This window comes from Gasterosteus aculeatus, chromosome 1, assembly GCF_964276395.1.
Source record: "Gasterosteus aculeatus chromosome 1, fGasAcu3.hap1.1, whole genome shotgun sequence".
Classification (NCBI taxonomy): Eukaryota; Metazoa; Chordata; class Actinopteri; order Perciformes; family Gasterosteidae; genus Gasterosteus; species Gasterosteus aculeatus.
This window is the reverse complement of record NC_135688.1, coordinates 29,450,802-29,474,193: the sequence shown is the minus strand read 5'-3', so window position 1 is coordinate 29,474,193 and position 23,392 is coordinate 29,450,802. Positions and strand designations below refer to the sequence as shown.

General features: G+C 47.6%; 4 protein-coding genes and 1 non-coding gene across 8 annotated transcripts; 2 read left to right on the top strand and 3 right to left on the bottom strand.

The window, feature by feature from the left end:
• Positions 1-561: 561 nt before the first annotated feature.
• Positions 562-7,106, bottom strand: LOC120820580 (glycerol kinase). 4 transcript variants are annotated; one of them, XR_013467634.1, is made up of 21 exons: positions 6,825-7,106; positions 6,343-6,416; positions 6,151-6,257; positions 5,976-6,053; positions 5,760-5,839; positions 5,473-5,610; positions 5,277-5,386; positions 4,930-4,996; positions 4,720-4,737; positions 3,934-3,969; positions 3,783-3,850; positions 3,666-3,708; positions 3,502-3,582; positions 3,348-3,426; positions 3,159-3,255; positions 2,984-3,068; positions 2,783-2,903; positions 2,326-2,474; positions 2,155-2,241; positions 1,813-1,899; positions 562-1,671 (listed from the first exon to the last, which is right to left on the bottom strand). XR_013467634.1 is itself a non-coding variant. In XM_040178527.2 (21 exons), exons 1-21 carry the CDS (start codon positions 6,915-6,917, stop codon positions 1,661-1,663), a joined length of 1,704 nt encoding a protein of 567 aa, XP_040034461.1. In that variant the 5' UTR covers positions 6,918-7,106; the 3' UTR covers positions 562-1,660. The 4 variants fall into 4 exon arrangements, 2 of the variants coding, with proteins under 2 accessions (XP_040034461.1, XP_040034470.1); XM_040178527.2 differs by having other exon boundaries at positions 2,331-2,474; XR_013467635.1 differs by lacking the exon at positions 4,720-4,737.
• A 455-nt stretch (positions 7,107-7,561) lies between these two features.
• Positions 7,562-7,633, bottom strand: trnae-uuc (transfer RNA glutamic acid (anticodon UUC)). The gene has a single exon. It is a non-coding gene; the product is annotated as a tRNA-Glu (tRNA).
• A 182-nt stretch (positions 7,634-7,815) lies between these two features.
• On the top strand, positions 7,816-10,596 carry wbp4 (WW domain binding protein 4). The gene is made up of 10 exons (XM_040178616.2): positions 7,816-7,939; positions 8,118-8,190; positions 8,273-8,335; positions 8,525-8,651; positions 8,728-8,928; positions 9,033-9,103; positions 9,196-9,268; positions 9,377-9,594; positions 9,699-9,937; positions 10,020-10,596. Coding segments are annotated over exons 1-10 (1,272 nt in total). The 5' UTR covers positions 7,816-7,937; the 3' UTR covers positions 10,225-10,596.
• A 371-nt stretch (positions 10,597-10,967) lies between these two features.
• mtrf1 (mitochondrial translational release factor 1) lies at positions 10,968-13,777 on the bottom strand. Its single transcript, XM_040178586.2, has 9 exons — positions 13,005-13,777; positions 12,736-12,833; positions 12,570-12,651; positions 12,368-12,475; positions 12,090-12,262; positions 11,890-12,007; positions 11,639-11,775; positions 11,451-11,549; positions 10,968-11,265 (listed from the first exon to the last, which is right to left on the bottom strand). The coding sequence occupies exons 1-9, from the start codon at positions 13,399-13,401 to the stop codon at positions 11,152-11,154; spliced, it is 1,326 nt and encodes a 441-aa protein (XP_040034520.2). The 5' UTR covers positions 13,402-13,777; the 3' UTR covers positions 10,968-11,151.
• Positions 13,498-15,652, top strand: ccdc122 (coiled-coil domain containing 122). Its single transcript, XM_040178628.2, has 6 exons — positions 13,498-13,796; positions 14,011-14,126; positions 14,305-14,703; positions 14,783-14,899; positions 15,015-15,088; positions 15,264-15,652. Exons 1-6 carry the CDS (start codon positions 13,781-13,783, stop codon positions 15,358-15,360), a joined length of 819 nt encoding a protein of 272 aa, XP_040034562.2. The 5' UTR covers positions 13,498-13,780; the 3' UTR covers positions 15,361-15,652.
• Positions 15,653-23,392: the final 7,740 nt, after the last annotated feature.

Sequence of the window (23,392 nt, the reverse complement as noted above, 5' to 3'; positions counted from 1 at the left end):
ATTGGAATATACATCAAAGTCAGGTCGTATGCAAATGAGAGACGAGTAACAGGTCAATCAGTAACTCAACTCAAACCGTGCCTCATCATATCGAGTATTTAGTCATCTATCCATGGAGCAGATAAGCACGTAAAAGGGAACGATTGAATTAGTTGCATTGGCAGTGGACAAAGATAACAGATGATAGCAAGGGGGGGGGGGGGGGGGGGGGGGTTCCCCTGCAGAGAAAGGCAGCTTGTTCCTGGCTTCAGTCCAGGTGAAGCGAGTGCAAATCACCCAACCGGTGAATAGAACTTGAATAACTTGTACGGTCGTTGACTCACGCAACGACGTTTAAATGCATTTTTTTGCTGATCTTTAAAAACAGCCCACGCAACACACAAGTCCGAACGATACGGCTTTGTTCTTCGCAACCCGCGTGCTCCCAGAAAACCGGTTTCCCACCACGAGACACGTTGTCACAAGCACAGTTTCCTCATTTTATCGCATTGCAAGTCAGAGGCAACCTGCCGCCCGCATCGCCTCCACATTCCCACCGAGGAGAGCAGGTGTGGACTCAGGTTCACAGTTGGAGGCCCCATCGGCAGCACTTTGCCTTCAGGGGTTTGCCTCATTTTATTCAAGTAAGAAATACAAGATTTCCACTATTTTACATTTTTAATTATTTGTAAGTACTTTGTGGTCACACCACAAAAGAGCACTTTGAATGAAGTGATGTAACCCCATCAGGTCATGAACATACAGTGAAAAACATATTTGTTAATAAATACACTTTGTGCCTCCACCTGTTATCAGGTATCAAATCAGATCCACGCCGAAGAACAGAGTAAACACACTTTGACTTGTCATACATGAAGCAAAGGGGGATCAGTTCAATATTTGTTTCATAATTGTCTCGTTGCACCAACCGTCTATCAAGTAGTTAAAAACACAGAATATTTTAGAGCGATAAAGCGTATCGAGAGTTGCAAGAAAACATTTGCCTGCCGCTAAAATGTATCACGTTTTGCAAAAAATATACACACACACAAGTTCTGCCATTTTTCTGATGTCATTTGATGATCAGGGTTGAATTCTAGAGTTGATTCAGAGGTATTTTTCTTTGTGAACTAATGTTGATTCATCTCTGCCATGTTTTAAACCGCATTGTGACAATTTAAAAACAGGCTTATTGGTACAAAAGAATCACTTCCCTTTTCAAAGAAAACCCTCAGTCCAATAAATCTGCCCTGTTATGTTCACAAAAACCTAAATTTGTGTCTTGATCTCAAATGATAGAAACAAAAATATATGTGTGTATACATTAAAGTCTGTTAGTACACACGTCACAAAGACAACACATTAAAGTGCTCTGGTTTGGAACAACATCCAACACAAGTTTGCAATCTTCACTTCAAAAAAAAAAAAAAAAAAGTAAATCCCATTGGGGAAGTTTCTGCATAAATAAGATCATTTATATTATCAACACAGTGAAATAATAAATACCCCATGCAAACTCCTGCTAAAATCAACCTAATGCACCGACACCTGTTGTAAAGAAACGTACGGAAGAGGAGGAAAGAAAATAGAGAGTCCGTGTGTTCAAAGTTGTCCTGGTCTTCGGTCAGATTCAGCGTCAAAAGCGTGGAGCGTTGGTCCGGTTCCTCTTTGCCTCCAGGAGTTAGTCCTGACCTGACGACACAAACATCTGGTCGATTTAAAAAGCTTCACAATACACAGAAATGAATTGGGATTAACTTTAACGAAACAACGTGCAAACGCAGCTACAAAAATGCTTGAGTATTTGTGCACAACTGAAGAAGCCGCGCTGACCTGCGAGGTATTTGGCACCAACTAACATCAACATGCTGCCCATGATGTAGAAGCCCAGAGGGATGCTGCTGAAGATGCTCGTCTCACCTTTACACGGACACAGAAGAGCCATTACACAAATAAACAAAACTGTAAACCTACTAAGAGATACGGTCACACATGCACATCAGGAGATGCTTTCTGCCTCAATGCTGATGTGTCACAGTTCTGTTATTGTAACCAATGTAGGCAGATTGTCACATGAAATTATAAACGCCCGTTACGTGCAGGTTAAGACTCAACAACAACAAGTGAGAGCTGCAGCGTTACGGATTTAAAGGACAGAGGAACGTCTCCTCCTACCGTTGCCGTTTCCAACTGGCTCCGTCGTCTCCCAGTTCATGGACTTCTGAACCGCCCTCTTCCACCGGGCGTACCGGAACTCGCTCTCTGCCAACACACACACACACAGGACTCATCAAGCGGCGGCTGAGGAGGGACGCGTTCAGACGGGTGGCGGCGGCGGCGGCTCACCGTACCGTCGGGGTTGATCTGAGGCTCGAACTTCTCGGAGGTGACAGCGCTCAGGTCCTCGGGGCTCAGGCTCCACACACTCACGCCCTCTGCTGCTCCCGCCGCCATCGCCGCCCCGAGAGCGGTGGTCTCCGGCATGGACGGCTTCACTGCCAAAACGTAAATCACTTCCACCGTCAGGAACGAGCATCTTGTTCCAATACTTGTTACTCTATTGAAGGAACTCAGATGGTGCATTTTAAAAGGTTGCAGGCAACAGTTAGTGTTAAAATGAATTCCTCAAGTTGCCAGCAGAGGGCAGCGATGCTCGCAGGGTGCTGTTGAAACGCTTATTTAGCCATTTGAAAGGAGTCCAGATTTATACCTCAGAATCGGTTTAACCTTTGACATTTTTTAACCTGTCCAGCGTTTCCTCTGGTCGTCACGCTGCATAAAGACACATAACCAGACGTCTTACCGACGGGGATGCAGAGGATGTCCGCCTGCAGCTGCATCAGCAGCTTGTTGGACGTCATTCCTCCGTCCACCTGCAGCTGAGTCAGCGGGATGCCGCTGTCCTGGTTCATTGCGTCCAGTATCTGCACCAAAGAAAACAACCATGGAGGACACCTGAATAGAGGAAGCAGTATAGTTCATGGAGCGTTCCTCCGTGGCTCACCTCTCTCGTCTGGAAGCACACAGCTTCCAGTGCAGCGAACGCCACGTGGCTCTTGTTGGTGAACTGCGTCAGGCCACAGATGATCCTGTGAGTCGGAGGAACACGGCGCGGGGTCAGAGGGAACGACCTCAGGATTTCATTCTTAAGCGCGCTGCGGACCAGAGCTCGGACTCACCCTCTCGCACTGGGCTCCCAGTAAGGAGCATAAAGACCCGAGAAGGCGGGAACAAAATAACAGCCGTAGGATGTACCGACCGACGCAGCCAACTTCTCTGCAGAGGACAGAAAGACATCGCGTGGCACCTTCAATTGAAACATTCCTCTCTGAAGAAACCTCAGAACTAGTTTGATTAGTAGCACATACCGAGCTCTTCAGATGATCCGATGATCCCGAGGTTGTCCCGCAGCCAACGGACCACGGCTCCAGCAATGGCCACGGAGCCCTGTTAGAATAGATAGGATGTACGTTTACGTGGAATACAGTGAAAAGGAGCGTCGGCGTGCTGAAGATACTTCACCTCGAGCGCGTAGCACGCAGGTTTGTCTCGACCAAGTTGGTACGCCACGGTGGTCAGGAGGCCGTGGTCCGACATCACGGGCTGCAAACAGAGGAGACAAAGTGTGCAGAATGTGCTCCGTCGTCACCACAAAGGACACGTGCGGCGGGTCTTAAGCGTTGTACCTTGGCTCCTGTGTTTCGCAGCAGAAAGCAGCCAGTTCCGTACCTGAAGCGCAGGAGAAACATGAGTGCCAGGAGAGAAACATTTGAAGGGAAGATGCATTTTAATTAAGCACTCACGTGTTTTTAGCCTGACCGTCCTGAAAACACATCTGTCCAACGAGCGCTGCCGACTGATCCCCGAGACACTGACGTCAATGAACACACATCAGGTCAATGCTTCAAAGCTTCGATGGAGACGATGCTGGACAGTAAGAATAGATCCACTTACCCCTGAAATGGGGATCCCTGAAAGAGCTCCAGATTTCTGCAAAAGAAGAAAAAGGGACCAGTTCAAAAAGTGAACTGCATATTTTAACGCAATATTGAAAGAAAAGGAGGATTTTGAGTTAAGTCAAGTTGTATTTTGGTTGTAAGAGCATCACGACCTTGAACTGGTCTACATAAATCAATTAAGGAGACAAGTATTCCTTTTTGGATGGATTGTTCAAATGTCATTTTCAACTCAAAGTGCTTTTTTCAGAAATAAGTCTAAAATGTAATGGAATCCACATAAACATACATATTTGTAGGTAGAACATCAACACTACGAAACAACTGTGCTAAAGAGTGAAGAGATTCAGGGAGAACGTCGATGACAACATGCCACAAAAGAAGCAATGAGGGAGCATCCAGCACATTTCCAAACCACCGCACATGCAGGACCTTATATTTGTGCGCGTGTGTGTGCCGTGGGTCGGAAATCACCCCAATAGTGATTTATCTGTGATGCAAAATGCATAATAAGGGATTGCCTGTGCGGTGAAAGGTAACATCTGGCTCCACCAGGTTCACCAGTGCTGTGTGCAGCTCTGCAGGGCGCACATGCATTTCATGACACAGAGTCATCAGCTCTGTAGGACTTTTTTTTTAATTTTGCATGGATGCTCCATTTGGATCAAGCTCATCTGCTGAGGCGCACGCCCTGGTGTGAATGTTGGAAATGCACTTTGCGGCGACGCAGTCGGCCACAGAAAAGCAGGATGGTTTGCGTGATAAAATGGCGAGTGTTACTTACCCGGCTAGAACAAATTTTCTACCACAGAGAGGAGAGACAATGGCACACAAAAAAAAAAAGCCTAAAATAATTTCTCAGTACACCTTTCATGCAGAAAACCACTCTTTCAACACAGGACACAGCAATGGCAGTATTTGCGTAACACATTTATGTAATAAACTCATTGTGGAAAATGTCATGGGAGTTGATTTTATTCAAATACATTCTTACCATGAGGCCGTAGATTTCTGAAGAACTCCTCACTCTGGGCAAGATCTCCATGGGAATACCAAAATATCTGCGCAGAATGGTGATTGGGACAATTCTGCTCATTAATACAATTTCAATTTAAAAAATATACAGCATATAATGGAGACGTTGCTGTGACCTTTGTGCATAAAAGAAACAGAACGATTAGATGCTGCAGTAATTTTCCTTCATACAGGAGGGAATTTAAACTAGATTGTACAAACATGCAGGATTTTAAAGACAATTATGGATCATTAAAGCACTGAATGGTCTTAAGACCAAAATAAAGATCAACAAAAAATACGCAGAATGCCAGACGGACGTCGTACTTGCAGAGTTCTGGATCCCAGTCCAGAGTGTGAATGTTGAACAACATGGTTCTGCTGGCGTTGGTCACATCCGTGCAGTGGACCCCGCCTGACTTGCCGCCGGTCAAACACTGTTGGAAATAAACCATGTGAATAAAAGTAGACCGGCTGCCCGCAGCGCCGCGTCCAACAGGACACCAGCAACAGCCTCACTCACCCAAATGAGCCAGGAGTCCACGGTGCCGAACATGGCGCGGTGAGACACCACGGCCTGGTGGACCTCGTCCACGTTGTCCATCAGCCAGCGAAGCTTCACCGCGCTGAAGTAAGTGCTGATGGGGAGCCCCGTTTTATGCTGCAGGACGAGACAGTACAGCAAAGGGCTTAACGGAGACCGATCATCACAGGAACCCGTAGGACGAACAAACTGCCTCCTTAACATGTAAAAACAACATGCTGCACAAAGTAAGCAATACTGTCAGAAATAACCCGGACGCAAGTCACCTTCAAGTGGTTTTTGTTCCGTCCTGGAGTTTTGTTGATTAGACGCTCAACAGTGGATTGAGTGCGCAGGTCGAGCCAGACTGAGCGACAAACATTTCAGTTACGTCACAGCAACACAAATCGGCCTAACACAACAAGCCGATCCGCCGTACGGCGAAGAATGTCGGCTGTGCGCCAGGACGAGCGGAAAGGACGCGTAGGAAATGGACGCATTACCGATGGCATTGTAGAGGGGCTCCCCCGTCTCTTTGTCCCAAACAAGCGTGGTCTCTCTCTGGTTGGTCACTCCGATCGCTGCACACATTCAAAAGGTTTGACATTGTTAATGAAATGAATGAAAACGTGTCAACGGGAGAAGGTGGCAGCATGAACACTGCATGTGAATGAACACCTTTAATGTTGGAGATGTCGATGTTGAGCTGGGTGAGTTTTTCACACGTACGCTCCATGCACTCGTACACCGACTGCAGGATTTCTTTGGGGTCTTCCTCCACCCATCTGAAAACCACACGCAGGAATCCCATCAAATCAGAAGCAAACGTTTGTAAATTAAGAAGGAATAGTGTCAAAGCTCTCCACGGACCCTTCTTTGGGGAAGCTCTGCTTGAGTTCCACCTGATGATGGCTGAGGAGCTCGGCTGTTTTAGAATTGAACACCTTCAAGAGAGAAACGGCACCAGACAAATGATTAAGCTTCAGCCAATAACAAAACTATTTATTGTTCATTCATTTGGAGTGGAGAGGCCTGTTGCCGTGTGTCTAGTATGTAGGAACAGCGGTGTTTTCGCTGTACTCCGTTGTGTCACAATTCAATTAGCCCCACCTGTCGTTAAAGGCGCTACAGCACCTCTCACGAGAACGTAACGTTAGCGTCAGCTCGAGCCTCACAACGCCGCCGAAAACGCTCCTTTGTGCCCCTGCGGTTTCAACACCTCGGCCTCCGTTAGGACAACAGAGACGGGCAAATACAGCCAAGGACACGCTTCGCTTTTGGCACTTCGGTGAGACGTTAAGACGCTGCTAGCTAACGCCGAAACAGAGCAGCGCCGCGCCGGGTAAACTCACCAGAAAGCGGGTGGAACTGGTTCCCTGGTCGATGGCAGCGACCAGCGGTCCTAACGTTACCCGGTGAGAGGACGCGGCCATGGTGCCGTTCATGGGCGGCCCGGGAGCTTTGGCACCGGGCTGGATTAGGGGGGAACGATTATCAGGGCAAATGAGAGAATGGGGGCGGTGTCCGTCGCGGACTTCCAACGAACTGCTGGCGCAGAATGATGACGACAGACGGAGGGACGCAAACGCGTTATCACTGTGGGGAAATTCTAAAGGGATAAAATCACGCAATTCTCCTTGCGAGATGACAGTTCAAAAATAATAACTTAAATCGGAAACATTCTGGCAAGTGTTATTGCAGATGATTATCTGCAAAATGCATAACAACCATGGGGAGCATTTTTTATTTGGTTTCTTCATTAATTTAAGAAAGAGTGCTATATTTACTTTAATACATTTGATAAGGATATTGGCAAGAATTATTTTTCCTACATATGAATAATGGTCACTGTATACCGAACCTGTATAATTTGGTTAATGCAACAAGGCATGTTTCTAGATATTCAAATTGTCTCTTGAGCAATTCATAAAAAAATGTAGTGCTGCATCTCTATTTGGGAGTTGAACGCCCCTTGACCACCCTCCTTGCTGCGTTCAGTTACTGGTTTATTTCTTTTATTCGTATCATCCAGATTAATGTCGACAGTCATGTTATTAACTTGCTCCGGAGAAAACTCCAAAAATGTGCGTTCCCATACCGGGAGTCGAACCCGGGCCGCCTGGGTGAAAACCAGGAATCCTAACCGCTAGACCATATGGGACGATGTAAAATTTCTCTCTTAACGAGGCTAACAAATAATAAACAGACACAAATAAACATATCACTGTGCAATGTTTTTATTGCTACCCCGAGTCCACCAAGCAGTGCTAGGCGTATGTATCAATTTGAATTTATAAAGATACAATATTTTTCAATATTTTATATCAGCTCGATGGCTCATCTCTAAGGCGAGTGGCGATGACGTCATCACAAACGGACACTGTTGTCTGTCTTGAAATGTAGGAAGCGTTTGTCTTTTCATTTGTTTCGTTCTAAATACCCTACTCGTACCACCGAGACTTGAAATGTAAGTATTGAGATACAATCAGACTTGTTCTGTAAATTCAGTGAATAATTCTACAAAATATTGTCAAATAAAGAACCCTGGGCAAAGATCAAGCTAGTTAGCCGCGTTAGCTTTACAGGCTAACGTTAATATCATTCACACATGTTCGGCAATTAATGATAGCTTCCTGCATCTTCAGGGCCGACTACTGGAAGTCACAACCAAGGAAGTTCTGCCAGTACTGCAAGTGCTGGATCGCGGACAATAAGCCTGTGAGTGTGTCAAAGAAATCGAGTTGATATTGCTGAAGACAGTACCCGCATATTATGCTAATGTGTCTCCTCATCGATGCAGAGCGTTGAGTTCCACGAAAGAGGGAAGAATCACAAAGAGAATGTGGCTGCAAAAATCTCTGAGGTATCAACATTTCTATACGTTTATTCTGCCTGTGTTGAACTGATTGAATAACTCCATTGGTAGTTAAACGCGACTAACCCCTTATTTCTGGATGTGATATGATATCCAGAAATAAATTGGTCCAGACTTAATCCAACCCTCGCTTATTATTGGTCACCAGCTTCAACCATTTAATCTTTCTTCCTACAGATTAAAAAGAAGAGTGTTGACAAGGCCAAGCAGGAGGCGCGTATGTCAAAGGAGTTTGCGGCGATGGAGGAAGCTGCGCTGAAGGCTTATGAGGAAGATCTGAAGAGGATGGAAAGGGAGTCGGCAGGTAGTTTGACATTTAAATAACATGTAACGTGTTACATGTCTACTCGTTTAGAATTTGAAATATGTTTTTGTGTCAGGATTACCAGCCGAAATACCTACACCGCCACAACCACCGGCACGGCCTATCATAATAATAAATAAGACAAGAGCTCAGGCCAAAAAGCAGAAAAAGCAAGAGAAAGAAAACAACAAGTTGAGGGCCCAAAAGGAGGCACAGATGTGGGTTGAAGGACGGACAGAGGATGGACACACTTACTATTACAACAACGTAACTGGAGGTGAGGCGAACTGGAAAACCCAACCAACATGGCATTATCATACTTTACGGTCAAACTGACTCTTTCCGGCCTGTATGTTGTTGTTGTATTTCATCTAACTACAGAATCTAAATGGGAAAAACCAGAGGGTTTCCAGGGAGCAAATCCAGCCCCTGCACAACCTGGATACATGGAGGTTTGATTTTGTTTCTGTACATTTGTACTGTATCAATTTTACCTCAAAATTTGTTCATAAATTTGTAATGTTAATATTGTGTTTGTCTTCAGAGGTCTTTCTGTCCTTGGATGGAAGCTGTCAGTCCTGATGGTTATACATATTACTACAACTCCGCGACTGGAGGTGAAATAGTGTTTAATAGTTTGTGGTTAATTTAAAAACAACCTGTTCCTACTTTATCATTAGAGATGTTGTCTGATAATCACATGCTTCATCTACCTTTACCCGTAGAGACTAGCTGGGAGGAGCCAGCAGGCTTTTCTTCCATTGAACCACCTGGAACGGCGCCTTACAAAGGGCGAGAGATTCAGCGGCAGCCTTCAACCACTCGGCTTGAGCCGCCCGCAGCAGAAGAGGAGAGGTCCAGCGGGCCAACAGCCGTATCTCAGGAGGCCGAAGTCCCTGAAGAGGATAACCAGCTGTCCAAAGCCCCAAAGATCAGCTTCAGGGTGAGAGGAGTCTTGGCAGTGGATGATAGTTAATAAATATCTAATTCAAGTCTCGCTTGGTTAGATAAAACAAAAAATACAATTCCTTGTTTATTTGTTTCCAGAAAAGGAAATCAGAAGGCGATCCATCAGTAAAGGAGGGAGAAGCCGAAGTGAGTGATGATTCTCCTAAAGAGGAGGCCAAAGAGGTGGAAAAAAAGGACCAAAAGGTCCAAAGCGCGACAGCTGAACCCGACGAGAAGAAGAAGGTAGAGGCGGCACCAGTGAAGAAACAAGCAAGAAGGGCAAAAACCACCAACCCATATGGGCGCTGGCAGGAGATCCGGGAAGAAGTGGATCCATAGTAAGTGCTGCTGATTGAGACCCACGTAGCTCCTGTAAGCCACTGAAAAAGCTCTGACCGTTTCTTTGTCTTGCCTCCGCAGCGCCAAGGTGGACTTACAGCTGCCGAAGGTGGAGGGAATCATTGTCAGCGCTCCGGCCGACATCCCGCCGGAGCCGAAGCCCAAGTTTAAGGAACGCATCATCACATCCCTCGGAGCGGAAGGTGGACCTGCTTCCTTTAGGAAAAACACGACACAGAACGGCAAATCCAGGAGCATCCGACAGAGAGACGACGATGACGACTGACTGAAATTCAGAAGAACTTGCAGCTGAATGCTTCTAGACCCATTTAAGGGTTTTTCTTTTTTACATTATTCAAGCATATTAATTGTATTTTTATTTTCTTTACACACTGTTGGAGGACAATTTTTCCTGAGATGATGTTTTTTCTATCACATGAAGATCCCGTTCCGTGGATCTAATGTTGTCATTTCAGCCTGCTGTCTGATGAGGGCAGATTTACTTAAATACGGCAGTTGTAATAATTTTTTGTATTTTCCATATTTGTATATTACTTATTGTGGAAACGGCATTGCAATAGTTGATTGTCGGACTCCTGAAGCAGCAAGATCAAAGATAGCAACATATAACAATAAATAACTTTCTGAATCCTGAAAATATGAACTTATTTTAAAATGTAAGTAGAAAATAAGGTCAGCTGATGGATGGTTTCACCTCACCTGGATATGAAATATATTTACCAATAACAGTCTACATGTTTACATTACAGCGTAAAAAGTCAGCTTCACTAAAAAGGTTTTACTGGCGAGGAGTAGAAATTCAATTCTTTTCATTCCCACACGGTGCACAAACGATAGACCATCATGATATGATTTGCGTGAGCAGTAGGTCCTTTTTTATATAAGATGAATGCAGCGTTTAACCTACAACAGCTCAGTAAAATTACAAGTGGTTTATTGATCATTTATAAAATATGTATAACTCATTCATAATGCTCTTGCATTATTAAGGAAATAACAAGACACAAATACATCATTAAATATTTTATTAGGAAAATAAAAACCTCTAAGAAGTATGAGTGAACTGCAGTTGGGCTTACTTTACTTTTGACAATTGCACAAGTGCACATTCATGACTTATTAAAATAATATAAATATGTATATTTTGCATCACAGTAAGATGTGTTGACATGCTGTATGTTCTTCAGTAGCGTCAGTCTGGTTTCACACCTCTGCTCCGCACCGCCTCCAGAAGAGCCTCCCTCTCTGCATGTTCGAGCACATGACCGATCAGATCACAGAGAGCCTCCCCTCCTCTCATGAACTCCTACACATGGAACAGAACGCGCGTGTCGCACTGATTTGAGAACAGCAATGAGAAAGACTTTGGGGGAAAAGAAACGCACTAAAAAGGCAAACAAATGAACATGCGACCAGTTTGCTTGTAAATTGACGAGAACGACAAACATGAAATGTACAGGTTTAAAAACATACACACCCTTAATGTCTTACCTTAATATCTCTAGTAACATATCCAGTCCTGTGGTCTGTGACACGATCCTGGCTGAAGTTGTAAGTACGAATCCTCTCGGACTGAGAACGCGTGCCCACCTGTAGTAAACCGCGCGGCAATAAACAGATATTAAAACCATTCAAATTGACAAGGGTCTGTGAATATTACAGCTCCAGAGGTCCCTCACCTGCTGCTTCCGTGCTACGTGTCTCTGCTCCGTCTCTTTACCCAGAATGCCCTGGTAGAGCCTGGCCCTCAGCACACGCATGGCAGTGTCTCTGTTTTGCAGCTGAGAGCGAGTCTGCTGACATTCCGCCGTCGTCCCTGTTTGGAGGGTCGGATCAATTTGAAAGCTAGATGGCAACAATACACGGTGTTTGTACGAAACGACACCAGAACCGCCTGGAGTAGCTTGAGAACCGCTCGGGCATGTTTTACCGGTGGGAAGATGGACAACGCGAACTGCGCTGTCAGTTGTGTTGACACTTTGGCCCCCGGCACCTCGAGATCTGAACGTGTCGATGCGAAGATCCTTCGGATCGAGGTCGATGTCCAACTAGCACACGGCGAAGAAAAATGACTTATTTTCACCGATGTTAAACGACACGGACGGAGTCGGAGGCGGACAGTAGGTGTACCTCCGCTGGCTGAGGCAAGACGATCACAGTCATGGTCCCCGTGTGGATGCGCTGCATCCTGGAGGAGAGGCCCACCTCCGGGATCCTTTGCACCCGGTGAGTTCCTCCTTCATGCTTCAGGTGTCTGTACACATTGTCCCCGGCTATTCTCACCGCGGCGTGGTGCAGACCACCTGAGAGGCGGACAAGCGAATATGGCTGTCCCCAAACGTTTTCCATCATGTGCGAAAGCTTAAAGAATAGAGAACGCCGAGGACAAAACAACAAATGTGACTTACCATACTCGGCGGGTGTGTAGTTCAGAAGCTCAAAATCCCAATTCTTGTAAAAGGCAAAACCCTGGTACATGTCAAACATTTCTTTGGTGAACTGCTGACAGATGTCACCTGGAAACACACATCAAGAGAGCACGAATGGGTTTTTTGATACAGGCAAATACCAGTGGTGTGTGTGATGGTGGTGGTTGTCATTATTTCCTACCCCCTGTTGTTCGTCCTGATACAACTTCCAGCAGAATATTACTGGAGTCGAGGGGATCGATGGGCACGAGAGCTTTGACCAACTGAAGAGAAAGAAGACAAACCCTTTAACTGTCTCGTAACACATTTCTGCCTTTATTTGATCGGGCCTTTTTTCTTCTTCTTACGTCTTTCCTCAAGGCCATCACCCGGCAGGAGATTTGCTCTTCCTCCTCCTTCAACAGCTGGGTCAGCTGTTCGTCTTCATCTTCGGCAGCAGCTGAACCTGCAGCCAGGAGGGAAAGCAGCTCAAGGTAGAGGACTTCGAAGAGATGCTGACGCCATCCTCAGGTTCAATGGCTTTAATTCAAGGAGTGTATTTTCCGATGTCCCAACAAATATATGTATATATATGTATATGTTGTTTGTAACTGACGGAAACAAAACACAGACTTGCCGTGCAGCAGTGAGGTGACTTCCTCGAGGTCTTTCAGGGCTTGTTCGGTGCTCTCAAACGCGTCCGCCACAGGCAGCAGCTCTGCGTGCTTCTTCAGGAGCACTTTCCTGTCCGACTCGGACAGGTGTGACAGCTGTAACATCTGGCTAATGTCTCCGAACTCCTCCACGAGCCGCCGCACGTGCCTCTGAACGGACTCGGTCCCGTACAAGTGCCCCAAATCGCTGTGATAGAGGCGCGTTGGTGCCACTGTGCCCCCGTGACGCACCTGTGTGACGTGAACATACTCCGCACCGGCGTGTCCCGCGAGTGTCCTCCGTGCTGCTCTTCTCCCCCCGCTGCTGTGAACTACACGGCTGCAGAGAGCGCACAGTCCGAAACAGCGACTGACCAGCATTTGACTTCATTTATGGGGCAAAGAGTTCAGTGAAGCGCGTTGTTTAAAGCGTTGACAACCGCCGTCAGAGAGCCCTGCTGCTCGCCGTACCCGGAAGTAGTTTGAACGGGGTCGAGGAGAAGAGTTGAACTCTGGGAATTGTAGTGCCACTTTGTCGACCCGTTAGGGCCGCTGTAACTAATTCAACTTTAACTTAATTAATTCCGCCTTAACGTTAAAATATTCTTTTTTATTGTGACATAACTTTTTGTGGCAGTTAAAGTTAGTTGACGGTTAATTAACGGCTGTAGCGGTACGTAACGTTAGCTAACGGTTAATTACAGGCTAAACGGCTGTGACGTTACGTAACGTTAGCTAACTAACGTCAACTTAATTCAAAATGTCCAGTGAAGCTGGTAAGAAAACAACTGTTAGACACGCTCATAGTCATACAATCAATAAAGTCATGTTTAAAGTGAGTGGAGTGATTGAACGGTAATTAAATATAGGCTTAACCTTCAAATCATTATTAGCCTAATTTGAGCTCACCTTCGACCTATTTTAAGCTTTTATGCTCTCTTTATAATGGTTATTTTTCTAACTAACATTAAACACTCATTTGTGCCTCAGAAAGGGATGAGAAACCCGGGCTTTCGTTAACGAAGGCAGTGGAGGATATCAGCCAACATGGCTTTGCCCAGACCGAGGCCCTGAAAGAGAGACAGAAGACGCTCCTCTCCCTGCAGGTTTACCCCTGATTTAAAACTCTCCATTATGCACTTCATCTCGCCAAGTGTACTCATTTCCTATCAGAAAGGGTAGTTACATCTGTTAGTAATTAGTAATAGGTGGAATTGATGCCATAGTGACCAAGTGGTTTGAGGATACACTGATTTAGGAATGTTGGTTTGCCTCCTTTTCCAGGCATCTCTTTTAGACGTGGAGAGGAAAGGTGAGGTGGCAGAGCAGGAGCTGAGATCTAAAGTGAGGGAATTCCTGATGCTGGAGGCCGAGACGGAGCACCTGGAGCGTCAGACGAACCTGCTGCGGGGCCGCTGTGGGGCCATCGGCAAGGAGAACACAGAACTCCAGAGCAGCATAAGCGAGGAGGAGGAGAGCGCCGGCGTGGCGCGGGCCAGGTTCAACGCCTACCGGAGCAAGATGGAGGGTCACAGAGCGGCTGTTTGGCAGGCGGCGAGCCGGACGGAGGCCCACAGAGAGCTGGAGGAGAAAAGGAAACTGGTCAGGATGCTCACACAGAAGAAAGAGGAGCTGAAGGAAGATCTGGAGGATCCAAATGGAAACACGGTGCAGAGGGCAAAGGTGGGGGAAATTATCAAGATGATTCTGAATTATTTTGAAACGCTAAACATTCCAAATCATGCATGAGTTTTTTCTGCAGAGTGAAAATGACGCTCTGAAGACGGAGATCCTCGACAGGAGGGAGGCGATAGCAAAGAAGAGAGCGCAGGTGCAAAAAGAGTTTGAGGCTCATACTCAGATCAAGAAAGACGTAGAGGTGAGGCAGAAAGGAACGGAGAATTTAATACGACATTGTTGACGTGTATACGAAACCATGAGGAAAAATATCAGGACTTAAGGCCGAGATCATCCTTCTGTTTTCACTCCTTCAGATCCAGAACCGGCGCTATGAAGCCATCGTCAAGCGCCTCCACTGCCAGCTGAGCCGGGCCCAGGCTGTCCACAGGTAAAAAGTACTGATCATACAATCTTTATTCATGCAACAGGAGCACATGTGTTGTTCTTAGTAGGTGTCCCATCTCTCTTTACTGTCTTTGGATTTGTTGTTGTCCAGCTACTCGGGGGTAAATTGCTCCTATTGCATTAACATGCAAAACACAATAAACACTTTTGTGTCGCAGGCAAATGTCTGAGGACGTCTACCGCATGGAGAGACAGCTGGCCGAGCTCAGAGGGCAGCTGGAGGCCCCCCGGGGCCCAACGGTCAGCGGACGTTAAACCAAGTCGCCCCTGTATGAACTGGATGAACATGTTTTACGATGCCGATGATGGAGGATTCATGTGTTATCACCTTATGGGGGGGGGGTCTGTATTTATGTGTGGCTTTACAGTTGCTGTTCCTACTGATGAACAGCTGGGGGCAGCAGTGTTAAGAAATGTCTAGACATCAGTTTCACTTCATCACAAAGCCCTCAGCTATTAGCTTGGCGTTAACAAAGGTGAATTTGTTCCTTTGAACACTCCAGTTTTGTCCGAGAGATCAGTATTAAAGATCTGTTCTTCAAATATAGTGTCTTTGTCGTTTAATGACCGGTCAGCGTGCACATCAGAGACTGAATCCGGGGCGCCATCAGCAGTGCGTGGGAGCGGGTTTCAGGTCGGTTGGTGACAGTTAATGGGTTCGTCCAAAGCAGAAGCCTCTCCAACTGTCGGTGAGACGAGGTTGTTTTGGTACTCGATGTTCCTGCTTCCGCTTCCCTGGGTCGCTTGATGGTCTGCGGGGAGACAGTCCCACCGCGGGCTAACGAGGGCGCGGCTGCGCAGGCCGAACCACAACTATGAGCCTCCTCAGCGCTTCAACTATTTCACAACAATTATTCCATCTAACGTTGGTGGAAAGATACTGGTGGCGAGCGGTGAACCGTTGTAGCCTGTTAGCCACACAGCTTCAAAGCAGTCTGCCTGATCAACATGTGATGATTTACTCAAACACTTCAGAGGGTTTTCGTCAGCCACTCAACCGTAAATTGTAGTTTAGTGGGTCATTTACTTCGAGCTGCACTCGGGGAGTCCGTCCAGCCGGCCTGGCTCCCTGCATTGCTGCAGCGTGTCCGACCTCATTAGAGTGGCCCCTGTCCGACTGTCAAAACACTGCATGTTACGCGCGTGAAGTCGGGGGGCCAATGGGTGGCAAACTGCTCCAAACGTCCTCTTGGAAAGGAAGTCCGGGATGAGAAGGGTCCTACTGGAATGTCACCGGCAGCCCAGCAGCGAGGCCCTTTGACAATACAAGAGATTTATCGCCATTTATTCTGCCTTCGCCTGATGCCACAGTGTCGATAAAACGCCTCCCAGGTCCGCCGAGTCCGAGCTATTTAAGCCTCGCTAATTAGGGAGCGGGTTTAACACCAGCCCTCTATACACCAACACCATATGTTTAGTGCTTCTATTTAGTTTCTGCTCCACTCTGGCAACGATCTTCAATTTAAAATATACTCGACTAAATATTAAGGGGGGGTGATTAACAAACAGATTTAGCTGACATCCTAATTTAGCTTTTTTTGTATTTCTGCTTATTCCTGTCAACTTTATTCAGACATTTCAAGTTATTTAAAACTCGTCCAACAAAAAAGCATCACCTCGTGTTGGATCATTTCTAAATAACTCGTGACTGCGTCTTGACTGAAACGCCATCTGCATACTGTATATTTCTGATGCTGCGTGTAGCTTCTTGACGCGGTCGTTCCCGTCATGCGGAGCCTCCTTGGATCATTTATCTGCCTTGGGCCCTGCAGCCGCACGGCGATGCTGATGTTTCATGACATCTGGACACGGTCGAGAATGCCTCACAATTAGGGAATCACAGATATTCACAAGCACACAATGGCATCCAGCCTGCAGGGATGTGCTGTGCGTTAATAGATTCCTGCACTCATACATGCTACTGAAGGTTGAGGTGCATTCCCTGCACAGCCGAGGTGAAAACAAAGAGCTGATGCATCATGGGAGTGTGTTTACTCTGCTGCTTTGTGCGAATTATCTTAACTGTTGTCGTGTGTCTGCTAGCACCTCAGTGATTGCACCTCCGCAGTGTGAGCGCGTGCAGAGGCCCGCTGGGATATTATCCTCCTGTGAAGTCATTCCCGAAGATAAACATCTTTAACAAAACCGTTATTAAAACGTGCCTTCGGACGCGCGCGTCGCTTATAAGTCGGCCACTGACATTAAAATGTTAGCATTTGGTTGCGTACATCTGCGTTCTGAACAACAGCTCGGTCAACTTGAAGGCAGGCTCGGCCTGAGGGAGTTAGTTTACCTTCTTTGGTTTGCACAAGTAATTAAAAAGAGGTGAGGAGGTGCCATCGGGGGACGCGGGGGACACGGGGGACACGGGGGACGCCCCTGTGACTCTGCTGGCCTCTAATTGCTCCCACTGGTTCTTAGTAGACTAAACAACACCAGCATGGTTCACGGGTAAACGCCTCTGACCTGCAAAGCCTCCTCGCCTTCTTCTCACATCGGATGCACATTCATGATTCTCAGCTTGTGATTCACCGACGAAGCTCTTCCATCCAACCGGTGGGTGTTTTCTTTCTCCAATGAAACCAGGTGTGCGCAGCTAACAGAGGGTGTGTCTGGACTTCAGACTGGTCCGAGGTGAACCAGGAATGTGGGAATAGTTCACTTAATGGCGCGACATGACTCACCCGGGCCGGAAATACATGTGATAAACGAAGCCTTTCACCTCCCACACTCCCACAGCGAAGCCCCACCTTGATACCTGAGAAACGCAAACAAGCACCCACGCACACACACACGCACACACACACACACAGACTTTAATGTACTGGTATCCAAGTAGAGGGAGAGTGTTTTTAAAAACACATCACAACCGTTACCACGGAATCAGCTGACAGAATATGACACACAGAGATAAATACATATAAATATACGTAATTCTGTACATGTGTTCAGTGCTTCTCACCCACCCAGTGAGTCATCGTTGTAAAGGCTGCAGTAACCTCAGTGATGGACAATTGAAAAATACTTGGTTGTCAGAAAACACAGTGCATTCAAAGTATGGCTTTACTAATAACATGGAGAAGGAATCTGCATTACACGAGGGAAGCAAAAGGTGTTGCTGTCAGTGTGTCATTCGTATATTGTTGTTACCCAGGCATCGCTATGCAAGCGGCCTTCCAACGATGAAGGTGGTAGAAGCCGAGTTGTGCAGATAGAACGTGCGTGGTGGGTGTTCCTCGGAGGAAAAGGATCCGGCCTCCTGTGAAACGGCAGCACGAGCCACGAAGAAGCAGATTCATTTCCCTCCGAGAAACAGTTGCTCCCGGGGGTCGAGCTTCCCGTCGGGGCCGAACCGCTGATCCTCCCCAACATGTCACATAACAGCCTTCACGCATCTTCCCCTCCGCACGCGAGCAGCTGACGGAGGCGTTGCGCGGCTTGCACGCGTTGGCAGACCGACAAACACGCAGACAATGGTGGGGCAGGTGAGCCCTGAGAAGTCGCTGCTTGTCTTTGTTTGGAAGCGGTCGAGATCTACAGTAGTTTACACATTCTGCCCCCCCCCCGGTCTGCTGCTTGGCGAGCCTCAAACACTGGCCTCTCCTCGGCCTTTGTTTGCCCTCAAAGCCTCCCTGTGTGCTCCTTTGTGCACGTTTTTATCAGTCCCAGTTGGTGTGAGTTGCGCTGAGCTTCAACTCCCACATTTCTAAAGTTACAAACACAGAATGTGTGTCAGTGGTGGATAAAGGAGGGAAACGAGAGCTTGTTTGGGAACATTTGGTAGAGAGAGAGAGGAGACAAATGACTTTGCACATGAGTGTGTCACCGGTAGGACATTTGAGCATTGGTGTGAAGTGAGGACGGATACATTGTCTCATGCGCTGTTAAAGTCCTGCAGGTATAATCAAGTAACATTTAGTGCAAATAAAACTACATTTGGATCCATGTGAACTGAATTGTATCAAATTATATGTTGTTCTTTTCCAGGGATTTCTCGCAGTCCTTCACGTCTCTGTTCGACGAGGACACAGTGCACAATATGTGATGAGGACGCCTCTGTGCACACGAGATGGGTGGCTGAATGCTGATGCATGCGTGTGCGTGTGTGTGTGTGTGTACTAGAACACCCTGTTCTTCTTCGAGCATGAAAGGGGGCGGGGGGGGGGGGGGGGGGGTTCAAGCTGCGCCTCCAACAGTGGGCCTGACCTACATATGAACTCAGTCCATATCTTTTGTGTCGTATTCAGAACAGCGATTCCATCGAGATCAAACTGTTTGTCGCTGCTCCGTCTTCTTTGCTGCTGGATCCAGAACACCAGACCAGCCTGTGCATCGTCTCTCGTGCCAGATGCTGCAGCTGTGCGTCAAAAAGGAAACCCTTCCCTTTGAACGCCACACCTGCCGCGGCGTGTTTCTCCCGCCGCTCTCCGCCTTCGTTCTCTTCCTCCTCGACGCGTGTCGCTGCTTGCTGCCCCGGAAGCCGAGCGGGAAACGCGAGGGAGAACCACAGATTCGTGCGGAGTTGTGTTTTCATACACACACTCATGCACGTGGCAGTAAATCATTAAAGAGCAGTCTGAGTTTATGGTAAAGTGCACGTATGAAAGGTGGAGCAACACTTCCAATGATTTATTCAGCGAGTGTAATATCCAAGGCATCATTTATGAGGCGGTGCGTTTGCGTGTGCGACGGGCACAAGAAGAGGCCACGCTGATCATATTGGGAAATATTTTACACGATAAGTTTGCAAATTGGGACTTTTTACACCTTGACTTCATTTTACATCCACACAAAGACTGGGATGAAAAATAATGGCTCAGCGTGCAACGTCCATTTTGCAGCAAGTGAGAGGAAAAAAAGACGAAGATGCCATTTGCAGTCCAGTGTTGTAAGTATAATGACGCACAACAACGGCGGTTGTGATTACAGAAATTGAGCGTCTTACTTGACCTTCTAAAAAAGAGAATGGAAGTGGAGACGAGGGTTAGCTGAGAAGAAAAGGGGTCTGATTTCTCTTCCCGTCTAGAAAACAGGAAGCCAGCAGGAAGCCAACAGGAAGCCCGGCCGCTTGCAGCCGACCTCAGACTGGCCGTTTACATCTGGTCGTACACGACGTACCGGGCGCAGGATGAAATGTGGTTCCGGAAGCAATGAAAAAGAATGAAAACCCAGCAGAGTGACTCCCACAGTAGCGAGAGGATCTCAAAACAAATATGCTCTTGGGGAAAAGTCACAGTTTGTTTAAACTCGCTTGTGTCGCCCCCCCCCCCCCACTCCGTCCGGCCCCCACAAACGGAGAAGAGGATCCGTGAGCTTCTGCAGCAGATGTGTCGGGAACGGACGGGCAGATGTTGGCCAGATGAGGCCTTCGACTGCTTGTTTACCGAGCGCTTCCAGCGTGCGGCCTGATCCTGGGTCAGCGCTGCGCGGCTTCCCACGAGGCCTCTTTGTCCTCGGATCGCCGCACGGCTGCTCAAACACACACCAGCCGCGGAAGAAGAATGCGTTCTTTTTCTGTGTGTCAGAGCTGAGAGGTCGTCCGCGCAGGTCGCGTGTAGGTCGTTTGGGCTATTTTTGGGGGGGGGGGGGGGCGGCTGTGGTTTTTCGAGTCACATTGTGTCTGGCGAGGTCGACACTTCTCTTTTCCTCCTGTCTGACTGCGTCCCCTGTGGAGGACATCGTGACAGCCCTCTGATTGTTGCTCATCAGCAGCTCGTCTGCACGCCGCCTTCGTCAAAGCGCCGAGGTCAGCCCGTGTGAGGTGGGGATCGATTACTACTGATGTGCGGGGGCGACTATCGTCTACGTCCGTGCAGCTTTTGAAAGTCAAAGCCGCCGGTGTGACTACTGCTAAACTCCTCTGGAGATAAAGGGTCGTCAAAGGGGATTCAAGCGTCCTTCCAGTAAACCGGCCCAGTCTGTGGCATCAACAGCGCGATAAGGAGGAAAGTTCTTCACGGGGACAAAGCGCCGCCGTCTCTCCTGCTGCGTCAGACGGACAGATACGAATTCTCCGTGTCAGTCAAAACAAAACAGAGGACTCAAATCATATAGAGACGATCTGTCTGGTTCAACTTCCTCCTCGTGGCGCGTTTACTATTCTCACATGATGAATCGGTGAACCGTGCAGGCCGGCAGAGGTTCCACAAAAGACGAGACTGAACGTCTCCGGGGACATTTATTGACCTTGTCTTCAGGCCACCGCAGGACCTCAACTGCTCGGCAAACAAAGGACACAGATGTTTAGGGAACCAGTGAAAAACAGATGTTCGCGATGTGAAGGACATTTGATGATGAAAACCGTTCATGTTTTGACAACTCAAAGGGAGCGAGTGAAGGTGCTGAGGAGAGGAAAAGTGGAGGGTAAGAGGGGGCCGTAATCCCCCTTAATCCCCCCGCCCCCCACCTCGCAGCGGGACGCTGCCGACGGGCCCCGCCCTCCAGGCGCTCGTCTGCGGTTTGTTTTGAGTCTCCACGGGGCCCTCGCTCGGGGGGGGAGACACGTGCCTCCGACGAGTGCAACTTTGAGAGGACAAGGACGCACTGGAGCCCCCCCACAAGATACCAAATCCCCATTAAAACCACGTGTGTGTGTGTGTGTGTGTGTGTGTGTGTTTACGTGTTGGCTCGAGGCCTTACTTACATTTACAGTTTGATTTTATCTGCACAAACTGAGCGGAAGAAAAAGACTCAACGTGACCTCAAATGTCTTGATTTCAGTTTCGCCTGCGGCCGCTGAGCTTCAGCTGCCCTGAACGTTCTGCATCAAGGTTGAAGCACCTTTTAATGCTTCAACCTCCCTGTTGGTCTCAAAGCCGTTGTTACTAGACTCACTGTTTCTGTCCCGATAACAGGCGAGGTTGGAGGAGGGAGTCCACGGCCGAGAGGAGCAGAGATACGAGAGGCGACCTGCCTGTGACCTCTCAGGTCTCTTTCAGCTCATCTACTCTTCTCAGAGAGGAACCTTCCTAAATTCTATTCAGCTGGAGGGTGAAGACGCGAGCGGGTGAACTAAATGCTGCAGCGTCACGTCACCTTCTGTCAGGAAATGGCCGGATTACGTGGCTTGAAGGACACGTGGTGGTAAGAATAACTCACGTAGGGTAGCTGGCAACGCGCAGGAATGTCCACATGTTTCCAGGGTTTGAGCTCCGCTCCCCCCGGCTGTGTTTTGTGTGGAACCGGATGTTCAGCTGAGGGGCAGCAGCTGACTCGAGTAGAGACTTAGCGCTGATTGATTGCACGTGTGTGTGTGTGTGTGTGTGTGTGTGTGTGTGACAGAGAACCACAGGGGATCTATTTATGAGCGCTTCTCTCGATGAGCATGAGATTAATGTGAAGAAAGACTCATTTCTAGTGGGGTGGGGGGCAGTTCAATTAGGATTCTATTTATCATTTTCCACTTTTTGTTCGGTGGAAAACATCATTAGGTCAAGAACTGAGTGAGTTCTCGCCGTTTGTGCAGAATCCAACATTAGAGGTTTGTTGAATAGAAGAAACAAGTAACTAATCAATACTTTAGAACGAAAGAAATGCACAAAAACCTCTGTGATGTATAATAAGAATCTCTACTTCCAACAAGGGATCAGATAACATGAACACATGTGGCTGAAGGAAAAAGTGAAACTAAATCTGCATCTTCTTTTTTTGTCATCTTTGCACATTTTGGGCACCAAAACTTTTCTATATTGAGGATGTCAGCAGGTCCCGTTGATGAAGGGGATTGAGTCTGGATCATCCGTATTCTCCCTATCGAGTTGTGTGAATTCCAGGTGAAATCCATCTGAAACCTCCGATTCAGGCTGCACATTTCCTCTCCACTCTCAAGTCCACCGTCATCTGCAGTAGATTTGGGATTAGCGTAGTGAGGAGGTTTTTCGCTCTGCGTGTACAAACACAAAGCACATGTCCCGGACACCGTGGACAGGCTTACCCCCATGAAGCGTCTTTTGTCCCCGTTACAGTCTGGACGCTCTGGGTTTAACCAGCAGGCCACCTGCTTTCTGAGCAATAAGGGACGACGCAGAGGGAGGTCCGGTTCAGGGGGTGTGAAGAGGATTCTCAGGGGTGATTTGGGGGCTAAGTGGTCTTTGTGTGTCTGGAAACAATGGGCCAGAAACAGAGGCTGCGGGAATATCAGATTATGTGTTTCTAGTCCAAACAAAAACGCTGCTTGGTCTTTACCGGGGGGGTTACGCTACATGTTCTGTATTTGTGCCTCCAGACATCAGCGGCGGTACAAATAGAGGAGTTTAATCCGCGTGTCATCCCCCGGCCTCGGAGCACA

Excerpts from the sequence above, each read along its gene's own strand:
- LOC120820580 (XM_040178527.2), bottom strand. The coding sequence starts at position 6,917 with ATGAACGGCACCATGGCCGCGTCCTCTCACCGGGTAACGTTAGGACCG. Across the intron at positions 4,997-5,276 it reads TGGGATCCAGAACTCTGCAA|ATATTTTGGTATTCCCATGG; the intron begins GTACGACGTCCG and ends CATTCTGCGCAG. Across the intron at positions 1,900-2,154 it reads GCCAGTTGGAAACGGCAACG|GTGAGACGAGCATCTTCAGC; the intron begins GTAGGAGGAGAC and ends GTCCGTGTAAAG.
- wbp4 (XM_040178616.2), top strand. Across the intron at positions 8,652-8,727 it reads GATGGAAAGGGAGTCGGCAG|GATTACCAGCCGAAATACCT; the intron begins GTAGTTTGACAT and ends TTTTTGTGTCAG. Across the intron at positions 9,269-9,376 it reads CTACAACTCCGCGACTGGAG|AGACTAGCTGGGAGGAGCCA; the intron begins GTGAAATAGTGT and ends CTTTACCCGTAG.
- mtrf1 (XM_040178586.2), bottom strand. The coding sequence starts at position 13,401 with ATGCTGGTCAGTCGCTGTTTCGGACTGTGCGCTCTCTGCAGCCGTGTA. Across the intron at positions 12,834-13,004 it reads AGTCACCTCACTGCTGCACG|GTTCAGCTGCTGCCGAAGAT; the intron begins GCAAGTCTGTGT and ends TCCTGGCTGCAG. Across the intron at positions 12,652-12,735 it reads TGATGGCCTTGAGGAAAGAC|TTGGTCAAAGCTCTCGTGCC; the intron begins GTAAGAAGAAGA and ends CTTTCTCTTCAG.
- ccdc122 (XM_040178628.2), top strand. Across the intron at positions 14,127-14,304 it reads AGACGCTCCTCTCCCTGCAG|GCATCTCTTTTAGACGTGGA; the intron begins GTTTACCCCTGA and ends CTCCTTTTCCAG. Across the intron at positions 14,704-14,782 it reads ACACGGTGCAGAGGGCAAAG|AGTGAAAATGACGCTCTGAA; the intron begins GTGGGGGAAATT and ends TTTTTTCTGCAG.